A 14,186-nucleotide genomic window follows, 5' to 3' on the forward strand; every position below is an offset into this window, starting at 1 on the left:
AAGCACGATTGGTATGGCTGTTGATGCGCATGTTACGGCAAAAAATATGATTCACATGCATTTATATCACTGGTATATCCGTGGTGCTAGACGCGCAGCTGTCGTGTTGCGGGCAGTCGGTTGGATGCCGTTTTTTAAATGGATGCATACGCCAATGTGAGACGGTTTGGCAACGCCGCAATGTAGGGTCGGGGGAGCTGCGAGGCCGTTAACCCTCTGTTGCAGCCCACCTAGTCATAAGCAACTCGAGCTTCGTGTCTGCAGGATACCTGGACATATCACCGTAATCCCATGTCAGGTAAGTGAGATGGTGGTATCATTTCAGTATTTCATGTTGTCTACGAGGGAGAAGTGGGCAAGTGATTGGCTGCGCGTCCACGCTTGTCGCACTTGGCTTTTGTGCCGTGACATACTTTTGTCACTCAGCTTTGTGCATTGTAGCTCTCTCATCTAGCGCACTTAGCGGCGTGGATAGTTTTTTTGGTAGGGGCATCAGCACATCTTTTGTAACTTTAGTGTTTTCTGGTTAACAGCATTTGTACTCTAACTTCGGTGCTTTGTAAAGGTAGCTTATTGTGTGACAGGAAGTGGAAAGGATGACGGGGCATGGAATTGAACTTCGCACTCTTAGGGACTGTCTCCAGTTCTTTGAGTGGCTGAAAGATGCTAAGCCGATGCATCCACAGCTGGCTGATGAACTGGTTAAACGTTACGGAGAATCTTATAATCATATTTCGTTCACACGCCAATTACCACCTGATCTATTCGGATTTCTCGACCGCGTCTCAACGTTTTACAAGAAGCTAGCGACAGCGCCAGTTGGCGGCAGTTATGTCAGTCCAACAGCACCAGATGTCATAGACGCTCTCCTCCAGTGTATTCCGAAATTCCTCGCCGCCTTGTACTATATCTGGTACAATGTAGATTTTAAGCTCGAAGCAGTGGGCGGAGGCAAGTGGAAGGATTTGTATGTTGGGTGGGAAGCAACACGAAGTTGGTGGGGTCGATACCCCGAGTCGGGAGGTGAACTGCAGCGATATCTCAGAAGTTCAGTATCTATTAATTTTCACGTTTTACCCGGAGGCTTCGGTGACAATGAGGTGATATGTGGTTATGACTATCCTAGATATGGCTATCAGTTTGGCAAAAATATGATTAAGGACCTAAACAATATTTTAAAAACAAAATACCATCAATTATTTCGCGACGTGTTTTCCACATCGGTGGTTTCGAAGTTTGGCACTCAGTACTCCAACACTGCGAACGTTCTTGCATTGGTGAAAATGTTCTGCCACATGGTGGGAACAGACGGCGGTGCCATAAAAAGAGCTTTGGAAAAGGACCTAAGCGGAAAGTGTATTGATTGGCAACAGTTATTGGATCATTGTAAAAGGCTTGAATCACAATTGGGGAATTTATTCAAAGATGATGCCTTTTCTCACACCGGGAAAGCGCCGGGAATTGATACGCTTCACAGTGAAAACTTTGCAAAAAAAACAGCGAAGTGGTTTAGACAACATTTGCCTGCGGTGCAGAGCAATGTTAAGAAAATTAGTGCAAAATACCCTGCAGATGACAGTACTTGGTTGAACACGCTTCATCCGTTTGTCATAAAAAATGTGCTTCCTTACGGTTTCGTATTTGGTGATAATAGCTATGGAACGATGGGTAACGCCTGGAAAACATTGCCACCCAAGTGGAATGGTACAATTGGGATGCTAAAACAGGAAAATGGAGGTCTGAAAAAATTGAAAATGCTTTTGGAAGGCGGGGCATGTAAGGCCCAGCCTTCGCCTCAGCCCCCTCCGCCTCCAATAACCTCACCCCAGCCTTCTAGTTCAAGTGTCGCAAGTACATCCGTCGCTCAAGGTTCCGGAAGGCAGCAAAATCAGGTGCATCATATAGTCCTTCCTGGTAATGGAGCATCGGGAGGTGGAGGACATTCTCAACGCCCAAATAATCAATCCCAAGGTGCTCAACAGCGTAGTTCACATGTTTCGCCCGTCACTGACACGGCGGGATCTTCAAATCAAAACAACGGGCAAAGTGAAGGGCAGCCTGAAGTTTTACGAAGTAGCAATACTGTTGCACCTACACCTACCGGTAAGGATGGGCCTGGAGGACCGACAGGTGCGTCTGGTGATCGAAGTCCAGAAGGGCCTAAAGTAGAGAAGGGAGATCAAGGCCCGCAAGGGCATCCTAGTACCGGGTCTACTAGATCTTCTCCATCTAAAGATGCAGTTCAGCCGCGACAGCCTCCGTCTCAATCTCTGCCATCGCCTCCCCCTCCGCAGACGCCATCCAGTCCTACTGCACCCAACGGTCCGAATGGTTCAGCAAGTGATACAGGTGCGGTTCCACGTAGCAATGATGCTTCAAGTTCAGAGCCTGCTGCTACTTTACAGGTTACGATCACCCAACGTCCAAGTGCTTCAGGTTCAGACTCTGAGTCATCTGGTGTCCCCGATTCCGGTGGAGGTATGGGCCCGGGTGGCCAGGCAAACCCTTCTAGGTCTATTCAACAAAATGGTCAAGTTCTTCAGAGAAATGACAACGCCGGTACTACGACACCATCCGTCCAGGGTTCTGGTTCAGTTGCCGGTGGAGCGGGAGGGAGTGATATGCAGAGAGGTGCAGCTAAACAGGACGCATTTAAATGCTCTAATGCAACTTTGCCATTTAGCTTTGGCGGGACAACGTTGTGTCAGCCAAAATCTCAGAAAGCTACAGGTAATTACGATGACATCTGGGAGAAAGCCCAGAAAAAAACATTTGATCAGGATCTACTAAAACGATCACAGAAAACAAATTTGCTCAGAAAGCATAAATCACATATATCTGCTAGTTTGCCCTCTCATCCCGACCACAGTGCTCCCGGGATTTCCCCTCAGACTACCCGTGGCCGGGCCGGTCGTGTCAAACCGTACTACAATCCACAGGAAAGGAATACTAGGCAAGGCAGCATTAATGTAAGGGACCCTGGTATTCCTAAAGTAACTCTTGAAGGTAGAGCACTTAGTGAAAATGCTCGCCATATTAAGGAAAAGGAGGTGAAGGAAGCAGAACGGAAGCGTTTGTTTCAACAAAAAATACAAGACGGTATTAATGCTGAGATCGAGAATAAAATTTACATGAGAAAACTTGAAGATGAAGAGGAAAATAAAATTGAACAACATACTAAAAATGGGGGAAATGACTTTGAAAAGCAGACGTTTCAACGGGAACTGATTGATGGCCTCACTACGGAAGTCCTCAACCCCTATCCTCCAGGCCCCAAAATTGGAGTTCCCGTTGGATATGCGCTTAAGCACCCCAAGACAGCAATAAAGCCGCTGCCTTCGCAATCTATTCCGGATATCATGTCTCAGCCTATACCAGATCCCAACCGGGGACATCGCTTGCCACCTTTTCCCCCGAACTACAATCCAACTGAGCACGATGGCCCCAATCGTATAAAAACCCCAGTTACCGTACAACTTGACCAATCAAGTGATGAAAATTTGAACATATCTACCACCTACCTGGCGACTAACCCCCAAAGAGACGTTAGGGCTGCCACATCTCAGGAAACAAAACTAACCTTACCGCCAGCTCTGATAAGTGGATGGACGATTTCAGATCCTAATTTAAAAAATTATGCTTCCTTTATACCTACTGCCGACCTGGATCCTCCCCCGCCCCCACCTCCGATGAGCATTAAAGTAAAAGATTTTAACTCGCATGATAATGTTTTGAAATCTGAACTTACCCGGACACATACAGCACACATTATGCATCCCATTGATCCAGCCTCACCGTATGATACGTACCCCGGGCTGCCTCCCGTATGGCCACCACCAGACCTCAAATCAGATTCCGGCGCAGACTACAATGATCCTAGAAACTGGGGAAGGTTTAAGAATTACGGTTTTGATCTATTTCCCAATCCAGACATGTGCAATAATCCTTGGAATTACGTTCATAATTCCACCACCTCACCAACCCTCCCCCCTCCACCAGACTCCGACCATCTACCGCCTCCCACCAACGTCAAGGCCATGCTCTTCTGGCTGGTCGGTTTCAATACGTACGGACTTATTGCCAAGATGGAGAGACACATGGAAAATATACTCAATGAAATTAACAGTGATACATTCTACCCTAAGTACGCCCTTGCGATCACCGGGGACCCATCCTCCTTGTCCGCATCTCATATCGCCGACACCCTTACCGAGGCTTGCCTTTATTCAGCACACGTACTCAACGGCATTATGCGTATGAAATCCGAGGACGCCTTGGCTCCCATCGACTTCAAATCCGTATATAGTAAGTTTCGTTACTCCCCCGACCCCGCCTGTCTCCTCTGCCAGCTGCGTGACTACGTGTACGCCTGCCACCACCAGTTGCAGTTTCTGAAGGCGCAGTGTAAGAGGGACAAACTAAGTGGTGGATGGAAAAATTATGAGTACGGCAGTGACATCACTGCTCCCAACTCCCCCCTCCAGGCGTTCCTGACTGACGGCTGGGACTCCACCTTCGAGACTCACCCCTTCGACCCGTGCAACCTGTGCCACAAGAGCAGAATCAGGATGGGATTTAAGAAGAATGATTTGCCAAAGACCTCGCAACTGGGGAGTGTCATTTCCACCATCCTCTCTCCCAGCTGCGGCGGCGATGACCCCCTGCTGACCCTGTCCTCCTACCTCAACTGCCTCACCAGGCGGACGCCGAGGACAACAGGGGAGCTTGTGTCCTTCTTCCACAATTTCGGGAATGAGATGCACGGGTATGCTTCAGATGCATTGTCTCTACTAGGAAACTCACTCCGCAATCCGCATCTCGACTGCCCCGACTGGGACCATCTTGTTCGCCAGGACCTCCAAGTCGTCAAAGGCATCCGTGGTCATGCGTCTCTCATCTACAAGCCCAACTCCAAACATTACCATCCCCGTACCCTGTCCACACTGGTCGGCTGCGGTAGTGACCCTGACAGCTGCCCTCAACACTGCCCGCCCATCACCTACCGGGCCTACGCCCTGTACTCCCAGAGCTTCGCCCACACCTACCTCAGCTGGACGGTGTACCTGCCGGACAGATTGCATGAGTCACTTCAAAAGCTGCACTATGATTTCCAGAAGCATAAATGTTCTAGTGACAAATTTTTCCACTCATGTTCCACTGCGCTGCCCCTCCTCTACTTACACGGGTTCACGCCGCCGGAGGTGGGATCGCAGCCGAAACTCACGTGCTCAAATGTTATCGAAAAGATAAAGGACATCGTCGCAGGCAAGCCTATCGCATCACTCATGACCGCCATGGACGAGTTTCTCTACAACATCCGGGAGCCATTCATCTTCACTCTCGTCGCACTCTGGTCTGTAGCATTATTCTTGTGCGCCAACACGATGCTATACCGACTGGACGTGCTGCGCATACGATCTCACTTCACGCGCTCCAGGGGGTCTCACGTCATCGATGTCAAGGCGTTACTCACGGACGGCACGAAAATGCCCTCGCTCTACGACATCGACTACTTTGACGAGGACCCTATTGGTCAACTTGTAATTCAATAGTTAACACATTCACATATTCATGTTGTTATGCATTATGCAGTGTAATGTATATGCTCTTACTGGTGTACTGCGGTGTGGTTACGTTCGGCTAGGGCCACTTTGTAGGTCTGTTCATAGCTTAGGTGTAGCACATATTGCTGGTGCATCGTTACGGTAAAGAACGCCACGGTAGCAAATGCGCCATGCATGGCTTGTGTGACAGATAACTGTCTGGAATACTGTCTTACCGTAAGCAGTACAATGGATGGTCGCGGGGTAATTCCAACACCACATAAGGATTCAATTGCTACCATTCCGAGTGATTTATACGTTTTTTTTACAATGATGAGTATACACAGCACTACATCAACGTTGGCTTGTAGTTTCCTGGAGCCGCATTTCTTACAACCAAATATCCACCTGATACGCAATACGTGCCCATTATGTTTGAAATCCGCAACACGCCCGAACTATGGGATTTGTACACTTTGACGGGGAATACGTCTGCCTCAAACGCCTATGCGCATTTCACTCGTGAGGTCACGGGGTTGCCAAAAACATACACGTGGCACGTCGTTGAGATACACGTCGAAAACACGGACCCGTACATGTGAGGCTGCATAGTTACATACTGATCAGATGAGCTGTTCATGCCTAAGACACATAAACTCAACGACGCTTGCTGGTAGCATCGCTGTCGATTGAAACCTCTTAATCGTGTTCCCGATTTCTGCAGCTTAATCGAGTGTTGCATTAGCTGTTTATAGGATGCATAAGAGGTGACAATGTTGTTTAGTAGTGTTGTATGTAACAAAAGCTCATGACACATGCGGAGAAATTCGTATTGCCGAAGCTGAGAAGATGCGACATCTCCAATTGCAGATATGATCACAACCGAAAAGCTCGGCAACGTCTTTATTACGCAACAATGCATAAGATATAACACATAGCAGAAGACCGTAGTGCCTCCACCAATGTTGCTAAGCTATATAGTGCAAGTGGCAACTCGTATTAGACAAGCGCTGAAAAGACCTATCGTTTTGACATTCTTTGCTCATCATTTATCCACAATACGCTAATACAGATGTTATCTAATGTTACACCGGATGCATCTGAATTGCGATGACAATGATTAAATGCTATCACAAGATTTGACCACCTAGATCGGAGCTTTATGGGCTGGCTTAAGAAAGCAAGCGTGCGTCTCATGTCGTGATCTTTAGCTTGGGCAGAGAAGACATGCTATTCTGTGAAAATGTCAGAACTGAAGAAAACACGTTGTTCAGGACACAACTCAATAGTTCGCCCAATGTACAGGAATGCGACTTGAAAGTTAATGTCAAAATTTGTGGTTCGGTGTTAACATTGCGGTTATATGTAACGCATATATACGAGACATTAAATATAATAAGTGAGACGATATAGGTAGTGCACTTAAGTGACACGTGTAATTGGCTAGATGGCCTACTGCGTCTACTGGGTGAGAAACGTGTAACGCACTCGGCCATACAGGAGAATTCATACCACGTTGAATATTTGTACTGACAATCGCATACACCTCGAATCAATTAATGCACAGGTTTACGTCCCCCGAAACTTTCCGAGCAAAAGTCTTTAGGCATGATCGCAGTTCCAAACATCGATGTGAACTGATCGTGCAATTGGCTAGACGTGCCCATCGTTTTGCAACATACATTCACCACATGAGGTGGTATTGTATGCTGGTGGTGGAATGATGAAATGTGGAACAATGTTCTTCACCCCTGCCATGTATGGCCAACAACGCATTACCATTACACCCTCACAAGCCATGTGCCCTGAGTTAACTAAGACACATTATCACTCCGGGTTATATCGGCGGTGCAGCATTGAATTCGCGAGCCCCAATTTTCAAAGTAGTGGCAAACTGTTCAGTGCTGTTCCGCGCCGTTAAATGGGCTAAGGAAGATGGTTGCGCCAAGCTGTTAATAAGCGCACGGCGATTGTTCAAGAAATCGAGATGGGTGGCTTCGAATTACCATGTTGTCATACCTATTGCCGTCTTCGTTGTGCTCCATGTCGTAAGCTTTTTTGTAGATCGGTATCAGATCCCCGGACTGAAGGAATTAGGTTATTACTGGATCGACAAGGTGCAACCATTAACTTCTTACTTTACCTTAAACCGGCTGGTATATCGTATTTTTCAACCTGCACGTGACGTAGCAGGCTAGGAGCAATAGTGGCACAATGCGATTTTAATGATTTATTTTACCAGTTGGCTACAGTGTCAGAAGGGTTAAATGCAAGATATTGGTGATCCGCACTGATCAACGTGTGAGTCTAACGCTACAGGCATAGATTGCTCCCAACGTAGCGCCCGGACTTCGAAGGCTAAGGCAGATGGGCCGGGAGTGTGTAGACAGCAAAATACCACGCATATACGAATTACAACGCAATTCCGCTCACTGCAATCGCACAGAGATACTCAGAAAGCCACTCTTGTTCGCACATCGCGCTGGATCAATACAGCCCACCGGACGTTTACGCGACATCCACCGTTCCACGCGCGCAGGGCTGCAATGGACACATATATTGACAGATCTGTTTATACTCCACGGAACGTTGTGGTTTACTTACATTGAGAATCACAACGCATTTTAATGATCATAATCGGCTTAATCCACAAACACCCTAACTAAAGTGCAACACACTGGAAGTAAGCGTCGCCTCATCCAGACGTCATTTGCTGATACCGCTGCTAATGACACATTATGGTCTAACATAAAGCTCATCATGTCACATCATATACAACTTTTAACCAGCCCCTTATAACTTCGTCCGTTCGATAGAACACCACACTCCAGGTCTTGTAGTGACATCACATCGCGCGCACAGGTTCACCAGCCCATGAGCAACCGAAGCATTACAATGCAAAATTAGCTTAATGAGTTTAAGCGTAGTATGGCACCGTGTCTGGTTTCACGAGGGTCTTGCCGGAGTTGAGGAAGCTGGCGAACTCCTCGTAAATCGAGGGCTGCAGCTTGACTTGCCTCCACAAGTCTGGCGTGAGGTATCCGTATGTGGCCGATAGTGCTGCGAAAACGGCCTTCAAGAAGTTTCCCCTGGTCTTGGTGGATCCAGAGGAGCATGAGAAGCAGTCCTTCACACCGGCGAATGCGAGAAGCTTCTTGGTGGTGGGCGCTCCGACGATCTGCGTACCCCTCGGGGCAGGTACCAACCTGGCCCTTACACTGCCACACTTGCCCGAGACCTTCATCGGGACCGTGTGCGGCTCGCCAATCATGTTACCCCAGTAGCCACGCCTGACTGGGATGAGCGAGAGCTTGGCCGAGATTATGGCGCCCCTAATGGCGGTAGCAACTTCCTTAGCGCACTTGGTGCCGAGTCCGCAGTGTCCGTCGAAATCACCGATGGCAACGAATACCTTGAACCTGGTCCTCTGTCCGGCGTTGGTCTGCTTCTGCACGGGTATGATCTTGACAACATCGTCGGCCAATTTCTTGTCGGTGAGAGTGGGCTGGTAGAAGTAGTCGATGATTTGGTACTCCTTGATGGGGATTGAGTGCAAGTAGATCTGCTCGATCGACTGGATCAAACCGGCTGAAACCAGCCTGCCGAGCTTGGTGACCGGGACCCAGCTCTTGAGGTCGTCCTCGTTACCACCACGTCCCCTGCGTTGTTATGATCCACAATGCCACTACACAACCACACCGACAGTTAATACACAACACAATTACGTGTGTACGTCGCCCACACGGCATAACATATCGCTACAATTAAAAGCTGGGCTTACCTGGAGGATGCGCGTCGCCCTCCGCGACCCCTTCCGAATCCTGAGCTGAAACCACCGCGTTCTGCGCAAGATAGTAAAGAATCTTTTGCTATGCAAACTCACCCGCCATTTTGTCGCTGTGCTCTAAGCGTCCGCTCGCTAAAGTGTGAATGAGTCCGTATGCCTGGCAACTTCCGTGCCGCCCAAAACGCCTGCAGTTGTGCGATCCGTTTTGGTCGTGATAATAAGTTATCACTAGCCTCTCCTATATAAAATATTGGGATGAGCAGGTGTGGTTTTGGTGGGTTCGGCCGCGGAGCCTTCCAAATACACGCATATGGGGTCTCCTGTCACGGCCGGGCGCGCTGTGACGACCTCCGTCGTAGGCCTTTTCCTCGGCCGCGTGGCCCTCATGTGGCAACAATTCACATATTTTGCAAGTATAGAAGTCGATTGTGCGTTAAGACGTATCGAGATTTCGGCTTGTGCCCTTCCTGTGCCATATTGTCGCCGTTAGCGCGCGGGCTGTATAGTTAGGACATCATCAGCTGCTACAGCGGTTATCATTATCATCACGTCTTTATTACTGTTGACGCCACCATGGCTGTTCCGCGGAATTTAGTGGCCCCTTTTAGACATGTGTAGGAGCGTGATGCAAGGTCGAATCAAGCAGACCAATAATGACCAATTTTTGTCGAATTATATATCGTAAATGACGTATACATTCGATGTGTATGTGGTGTAGGCTGTAAATCGTGCGACACCGATCCTATGAGGGCCGCGAGTACGGCTGCCCCTTCCGGAGTACTGCCGCTAATCCCATCCCACAGATGGCCACTTAACGTTTTCGCACTATGATGTAGCATTTACATATGATGCAGCGCCCTAGCTGGCATTCTGGTTCGATTCGTGTTTTAGGCGGCGCAACGCTGCTGTTGCTTTACGCTGCTTCTTTCCTCTGCAGCGCGGATTCCGACGGCGCTCGCGGCTCTCTGATAACAGAAGAATCTGACCGTTTTACCGTGTACTCGGTGAGCCTCAGCGATGTGCCGGTATTCGTGACTGCCGATGATTTTCACGTCGACCTGCTGGGCACGCAGTTTGCGCAGGTTGGTGCTACTTATTTCCGTTAAAAACCGTTGGCAGATAACTGTTGATGGCTGCGGAGTTGAATGGAAAATCCGTTTGCATCAGGTTGGTTGCGTGCTTTCTGTCTAACAGGTTGCGCAGAAAATTCCCTTCGGCTTAATTTTCTACCCCGAGTTCAGCGTAACGCTGGAGCGCCTGGAACGCACTACATCAACCTGGTAGTTTATCTGCGCGCTAATATTTTACGGTTTGCCAGGGTGGTTAAGGTTCGTATTCCCAAGTACTACGATTTGGAACCGATTCCGTTTTCGCGTGAGGAGCTGTGAAGATGCGCTGCGATCGGCGTAGCACGACGCGGTTCGCCATAGCCTTGGCGTCTTTGTCCGTTCTCACAGCCGTTTTCATTGCTTGGTTTTACCAGCCACTCTCTCTGTTCAGTCCGGACACTGAATTCGTCGCTCGAGTTTACTTACCTGAGGTGCAGGGTGTTCGTATTCCGCACGTATGCGAGTTTGGCTCCAAGGCAGTTTTGCCATTCACCCAGGGCCTGCTGTTCACCTCCGAGCATACGTTGGTGGAAACATCGGGCCTATCGTCCCATAGTTTCCTGCGCGAGTTTTCTGCGTCCACCGGTGCGACGCTCCGCCGTGTGGACCTTCCGAACGGCTACTTCGCCGAGGGCAGCGCACTGGTGGTGGAGCCGAGCACGCTGCGTCTGTATGTGATGGTGCTGACCTATACCGACAACGCGATTCTGCTGTACGACTATGCGTCTTTCGCCCTGGAGCACGTGTACAAGATGAGGTACGTGGGCTTCGGGCTGACTTCCAACTACGACATTCGTTGCAAAGATCGTTCGGAATTCGTAAGGCGCCAGAAGGTGTGGATGACTACGGGAGGGAGCGACCTGATATCGGTGTCGCTGCCGGACTCTTTCAGGGAGGGCACCATAAACATCGCCGGCTCAGTGCCCATCACCCTAAACGGCCGGCGTCTGCTGTACGTGAACGAGATGGAGTACAACGTGCCGTCCGACACCGTGTACGGCAACATCTGGGGTAGCGACTACATCGTGGAAATAAGCCCGTATGATGGCAAGTGTCTAGCTCTGTGGGACCTGCGGACGCTGTCCTCCCAGCAGCCCACGGGCGTGGACGTTCTGAACGGCATCGCGTGCCACCCAAGCAAGCCCTACTGTATGGTTACTGGCAAGTTTTGGCCGCATCTGTACAGCGTGACGTTCCCGAAAGGCTCTGCCAACGCGGTGGACGTCGCGGCTGCGTTTTACGAAAACTTTTGCGCGGCGGAGGGCGCTACATCATCACCGCAAGAAGCGCGTTGACGAGCTCTTCCACCTGGAGCATGCCATTTACCTCCTTGACGTTGAGGCTGTTGAAGAACTCCTCGATGTGTTCGTCCTGGAGGTGGTGGTTCGCCTTGAGTATGTACATCAGCGTGCCGCGGCTGACGGTTCCGCTGCTGTTTGGGTTGAGGTCCTGCGGACGCTGTGCGCCACTTTCCACTGCAACTCACGTGTATAAGTTTCTGTAGTTCGTCTCTGGTGTACTGTCTGCTCCTGAGGTTTTCTGCGATGGCCGGGAGTTGTCCAGTGGTGACTTCGTCGGCGATGATGTCGTTAACTTCCGCATCTCTGCCTCAAATTTGGATCACGCAATATCACCTCCGTACCTGACTGCTATTCCCATGGCCGAAATGGCGTCTACGGCGTCTTGCCTGGAGATGGTTCCGCCCTGCGCGTTGCCGAAGAGTAGCGCCGCTTCTTCCGCCTGCGCATTCCATGCGTTATTGCTGGCGAATCGTGTTACCTTTGCGTCCATGCTTCCAGCTCGTTGTGTGTGTACTAGATGTGTCAGCTGTGGTCACTGTTGTACCGCCGCGTCGCGGGTACACATTGGGTCGTCGTATGCAACTTTCGACACATTTTTTCTTCGTGCGCTCCATATGCGCCTCCATGCGGTTAAAACGTCGTGATAAGTGCTGTTGACGCTGTCGTCACAGCGTTACCTTTGTACGCTGCACATCGCGTCGGCCTCTAGACAGGGCGTTGCAGCGTCGCGGTGATGGATTTGTCGCCGGTATGCATTGCTGCAGCCACCACTGGTGGATTCTATGGTTGCTATTGTGATGCCGTCGTCCGGCAGGCGGTCTAGGCTCGCTGTACCCGTCGATTCCATTTGCGTGTTTCTACTGGTGAGTACAACCTTCGCCGCCTTCACGCTGCACAGACATACGCGTTAGCGCTGCAAGCTCAATGGACGACGACGGCACTTGCGCTGAAGCTCTGGTAGGTCTGCTTTCGGAGCGGCACATGTCCTTTAGGCCGGATCATCGTTTCGTGACGGTGCTCACGATAACGTGTCACACGGCAACGCTCTCTCTAGCCATGTGGTCGCACTGGATGTGCGCGACTACTGACCCCGGTTATATCCCCGCGCTTAAGGGTTCGTTTGCGCATGTGTCATCTCCATCGCCGTTTCAGACGAGCACCTGATCTACGATGCCCTGCGCTGGGGGTTCACCGACTGCAACAAGTGCCGCTCCATCCGGCCGCGTCGCGCACACCACTGTAGGATTTGCAACCGTTGCGTGCTGCACATGGACCACCACTGTAAGTGCTGCCGTGGTTTGTCGCGGGGTGACACCGACTCAGGCCCGTGGATCAGCAACTGCGTGGGTCTGTTCAACCAGAAGTTCTTCCTGCAATACACTGCAGTAAGCGCCCCTTTGTAATCCTCTGATGAGCGCGCAGTACGTCTTCCTGACTGGCTCGACCGAGCTTGCCCTCGCGAGCGTGATTGGCTACGAGATGTACGACCTCTACCACCGTGACATTGATTCGCTTTTGTCGAAGTACGGGGTGTTCATGATCGTGTCAACTACCGTGAGTCTCTCTTGTTGACCGGCCATACGTCTGCAGGTGCTTTACTTCGTGGCCATCCTGTTCACGATGTTCACGTTCATCCTCTTCGTCGACCAGATGTACCAGATATATCGCAACACCACGGCGATAGACAAGCTGAAGAACATTTCCAACCGCGAGCAAAGTTTCATGCAAACTCTGACGCACTTGTTTGGGTGCCGCTTCTCCGTCACGTGGTAGGTCGCGGCTGTTTGTGCTGAGTCACCCGCAGGTTCCTCCCGCTTCCCATGAAACCCCGGTACTTCGGCGCTGAGCTGACCTGCGCGGACGTTGTGGCGCTGTCCGTGTTCGACGAGTCTGACGCGGTGCTGGCTGACCGCAACCACGAGCTGCAAGGGCTGGATGCGAAAGATGCCGACGCCCCGCGCCGAGTCTCGTGTTTCCACAAACTGTTGTATCGTCGGGAAATATCCGATGATGTGGACACTGAATAATATGGTTATTACGTGTTATCCGATGATGTGGACACTGAATAATATGGTTATTACGTGTTTTGTGTCTGGTTCGGGTAACGGGCGCCCCGCGCGCCATACACCCTCGTGATTCCACGTTACAACAATGGTCGGCAGCGTTTCTGCCTCATCACTCCGATTACTTCGCACGTGGTGACGTGCTTTCTTGTCGTTTCGTCGGCATCTGCTTCATGTGCTGCGAACCCGGCAGCGTCTACTGCTTGCGCGGCCGCCTGTTTTTCATTTCGGCGCCTCTCTGTGGGCTCGGAGTCGCACACCCGCATGGCGCGCGTACAAGCGTAACTGTCGGACTTGGGTGTGCGCTACCGTAGGACATAGCGTGCCGTTTTCGCCTCCGTAGCTGCTAGAGCATGATCGCCACTGGCGACTGGGTCGGCAAA

General features: G+C 50.5%; 6 protein-coding genes across 6 annotated transcripts; 5 read left to right on the top strand and 1 right to left on the bottom strand.

The window, feature by feature from the left end:
• Positions 1–596: 596 nt before the first annotated feature.
• Positions 597–5,552, top strand: BBBOND_0100220 (hypothetical protein; the record flags this gene model as incomplete). The annotated part of the gene is made up of 1 exon (XM_012910425.1): positions 597–5,552. The coding sequence occupies one exon, from the start codon at positions 597–599 to the stop codon at positions 5,550–5,552; it is 4,956 nt and encodes a 1,651-aa protein (XP_012765879.1).
• A 1,218-nt stretch (positions 5,553–6,770) lies between these two features.
• Positions 6,771–6,956, top strand: BBBOND_0100230 (hypothetical protein; the record flags this gene model as incomplete). The annotated part of the gene is made up of 1 exon (XM_012910426.1): positions 6,771–6,956. One exon carries the CDS (start codon positions 6,771–6,773, stop codon positions 6,954–6,956), a length of 186 nt encoding a protein of 61 aa, XP_012765880.1.
• Positions 6,957–8,460: 1,504 nt separating this feature from the next.
• On the bottom strand, positions 8,461–9,433 carry BBBOND_0100240 (ribosomal protein S2, putative; the record flags this gene model as incomplete). Its single annotated transcript, XM_012910427.1, has 3 exons — positions 8,461–9,202; positions 9,325–9,385; positions 9,427–9,433. The coding sequence occupies 3 exons, from the start codon at positions 9,431–9,433 to the stop codon at positions 8,461–8,463; spliced, it is 810 nt and encodes a 269-aa protein (XP_012765881.1).
• A 745-nt stretch (positions 9,434–10,178) lies between these two features.
• Positions 10,179–10,718, top strand: BBBOND_0100250 (hypothetical protein, conserved; the record flags this gene model as incomplete). The annotated part of the gene is made up of 4 exons (XM_012910428.1): positions 10,179–10,412; positions 10,450–10,497; positions 10,534–10,610; positions 10,649–10,718. 4 exons carry the CDS (start codon positions 10,179–10,181, stop codon positions 10,716–10,718), a joined length of 429 nt encoding a protein of 142 aa, XP_012765882.1.
• A 2-nt stretch (positions 10,719–10,720) lies between these two features.
• BBBOND_0100260 (glutamine cyclotransferase, putative) lies at positions 10,721–11,734 on the top strand (the record flags this gene model as incomplete). The annotated part of the gene is made up of 1 exon (XM_012910429.1): positions 10,721–11,734. The coding sequence occupies one exon, from the start codon at positions 10,721–10,723 to the stop codon at positions 11,732–11,734; it is 1,014 nt and encodes a 337-aa protein (XP_012765883.1).
• Positions 11,735–12,522: 788 nt separating this feature from the next.
• Positions 12,523–13,767, top strand: BBBOND_0100270 (DHHC zinc finger domain containing protein, putative; the record flags this gene model as incomplete). Its single annotated transcript, XM_012910430.1, has 8 exons — positions 12,523–12,603; positions 12,639–12,697; positions 12,733–12,854; positions 12,893–13,021; positions 13,064–13,083; positions 13,163–13,294; positions 13,331–13,509; positions 13,545–13,767. The coding sequence occupies 8 exons, from the start codon at positions 12,523–12,525 to the stop codon at positions 13,765–13,767; spliced, it is 945 nt and encodes a 314-aa protein (XP_012765884.1).
• Positions 13,768–14,186: the final 419 nt, after the last annotated feature.

Source organism: Babesia bigemina (assembly GCF_000981445.1).
Source record: "Babesia bigemina genome assembly Bbig001, chromosome : I".
NCBI classification, from domain to species: domain Eukaryota; phylum Apicomplexa; class Aconoidasida; order Piroplasmida; family Babesiidae; genus Babesia; species Babesia bigemina.